The sequence below is a fragment of the Octopus bimaculoides genome, chromosome 21 (assembly GCF_046866305.1).
Source record: "Octopus bimaculoides isolate indiv1 chromosome 21, ASM4686630v1, whole genome shotgun sequence".
NCBI lineage: Eukaryota > Metazoa > Mollusca > Cephalopoda > Octopoda > Octopodidae > Octopus > Octopus bimaculoides.
In genome coordinates, this window is record NC_142948.1 from 35,579,737 (window position 1) to 35,582,236 (window position 2,500).

Below are 2,500 nucleotides of genomic sequence, written 5' to 3' on the forward strand. Positions count from 1 at the left end.
GAATATACAAATAATAACAACAGACGAGGACAGGTGGTGTAAATAACAAAAGTATATATTAGTATGGCGCTCGGGAATACGGAAAGTCTTTGACGTTTCGAGCTACGCTCTTCAACAGAAAGAATACAGAGACAAGGAGAAAAACACGGAGAAAAAAAATTGGGAGAAAAAAAAAAAAAATTGAATAGTGTTCAGTCAACGGTCAATCATAATTATATATATATATATATATATATATATATATATATATATATATATAATGTGTCACCCAAGAAGGACTTCAGTTTGAACAATTTTCATGATGTTTCCTATTCGGATGCTTTTATTAACTTCATTCAGTTGCTAAAACATAAATCTTGGAATAAAATGGTTCTGATTTACCGTCAGCTGCGTGTGTATGTGTGTGTATTTGTGCGTGCGTGTGTTTGTATGTGCGTGCGTGTGTGTGTATGTGCGTGTGTCTGTTTTGCTTTTCTTACCTTTATAGCTCTTTCTTGTTCACATTTGCTTTTTTTGTTACATTTTACTAATGTTTCTTGTTTCTTTTGTTTTCTTTTTTTTTTTTTTTCTTCATGGCAGAACGAATATTTGGGTCTTGTAGAACAATGCATGGATTTCGCTTGTGAACTGATGGATCTATGTCGAGGTACCCAAGAAGTTGAAGCTGTTCTCAGTGGTGGCTGGGGGGATATTAGTATCAGAGATCCCCTGGCTCGTTTGAAAATGGCGCTAAGATATGAGGAAAAAAAGGTACGTTGCTCTATTATTATTATTATTATTATTATTATCATCATCATCATTATTATTATTATTATTATTATTATTATTATTATTATTATTATCATTATTATTATTATTATTCAGTAGTTTTATTTTTATAACGTGCTTTCACTTCACTACCGAGCGCAGCTCTGTGTGCCTTGGGTATGTGCTGTGGTTTGCTGTGATGCTCTTATGGTTACTGTATTGAAAGTATTTTGCGTAGGATGTGTGCAATGCCCAGTAGTGCATAAGACTGATTCCTTCTTCGAGAATGCACGTAGAGTTGCCTGTCTAAATGGCACTCCGTCGGTTACGACGATGAGGGCTCCAGTTGATCAACGAAAGAGCTTTGCTCGTGTAATTAACGTGCATGTAGCTGAGCACTCCACAAACACGCGTACCCTTAACGTAGTTCTCAGAGAGATTCAACGTGACAGAGATATGACAAGGCTAGCCCTTTGAAATACAGTTAGTACTTATTTTTGCAAACAGAATGAGCCAGAGCAACGTAAAATAAAGTGTCTTGTTCACGGACGCAATGCATCGCCGGAAATCGAACTTACGACCTCACGATCGTGCGCAGAATGCCCTAACCACTGAGCCACGCACCTTCATAGAGTTGCCTATCAGGGAAAACAAAATGAGGGGATCTAGCTTAGATTTACCGGTGGTGTTTAATTTCACTAAATTAAAAACTGCTAGTATAGTGATGGGACTCGATCGTAAGACCTGTAGATAAGGGTTGGCACGATTATAGCATTGCCAAGAATGATGATTCATTTTGCGAAATTTTGCAAAAATGTAAAAAAATCTTCATCCATGACAACACAGAGAGCTGATCAAACATGGCCTACCTACAGCTGATTTCCTTCCGGTATTGTTTTGTAGATGTTTGCTCCATCACTATTTCTCTCTCTTTCTCAATCCCTTTTCTCTCTCTTTCTCACCCCCTCTCTCTCTCTCTCTCTCTCTCTCTCTCCTTTTTCCTTTCTTTCTTTCTCAATCTCTTCTCTCTCTCTCACTCTGTGTGTGTCTCTCTCACATACACACACACACACACACACATACGCTCAGAGACTCTCAGTAAAGCTCTGTCACCCTATCTTTCTATCATCTTTCTCACGAGCGATACACAAACATAATCAGACGCTTATGTACGTATGTATGTGTATATAGAAATATACAGGCATGCATATTCATATTCGTATATAACGTATATGTATATAAACGTATGTTTGTGTGTAGATGTATTGTGTGTAGATGTATTGTGTGTAGATGTATATATATATATATATATATAAATATATATATATATATATATATATATATATATATATATATATATATATATATATATACGCACAGAGAGAGAGAACAAGAAAGTAATACACACAGACATATTTACAGAGAGAGAGAGAGAAAAGCATATATATATATATATATATATATATATATATATATATATATATATATATATACATATGCAAACACACACACGTATATATGCATGTGTGTGTGTATGCGCATATATGTGAGACTCCAGTAAAGTATGGGCGGTGAAGGCTGTCTCTAATTGTTTCAGCGCTACAAAAGCACATTTTGATGCTAATGTATTCGTCCTCCATGTTTGTAGTTCAAGATAATAATAATAATAATAATAATAATAATAATAATAATAATAATAATAATAATAATAATAGCAACAACAATAATAGTAATAATAATGATAATAACAATG

The 2,500-nt window shown here is 34.5% G+C and overlaps 1 protein-coding gene across 3 annotated transcripts in view; it reads left to right on the plus strand.

Moving 5' to 3' along the window:
• Positions 1-2,500, plus strand: part of LOC106872141 (short transient receptor potential channel 7) — a 106,232-nt gene that overhangs the window by 57,562 nt on the left and 46,170 nt on the right. For all 3 annotated transcript variants that reach the window (XM_089339099.1, XM_089339097.1, XM_089339098.1), the window contains one exon: positions 580-750. In XM_089339099.1, coding sequence (XP_089195225.1) covers positions 580-750 — 171 coding nt within the window. The remainder of the gene's footprint in view (positions 1-579; positions 751-2,500) is intronic.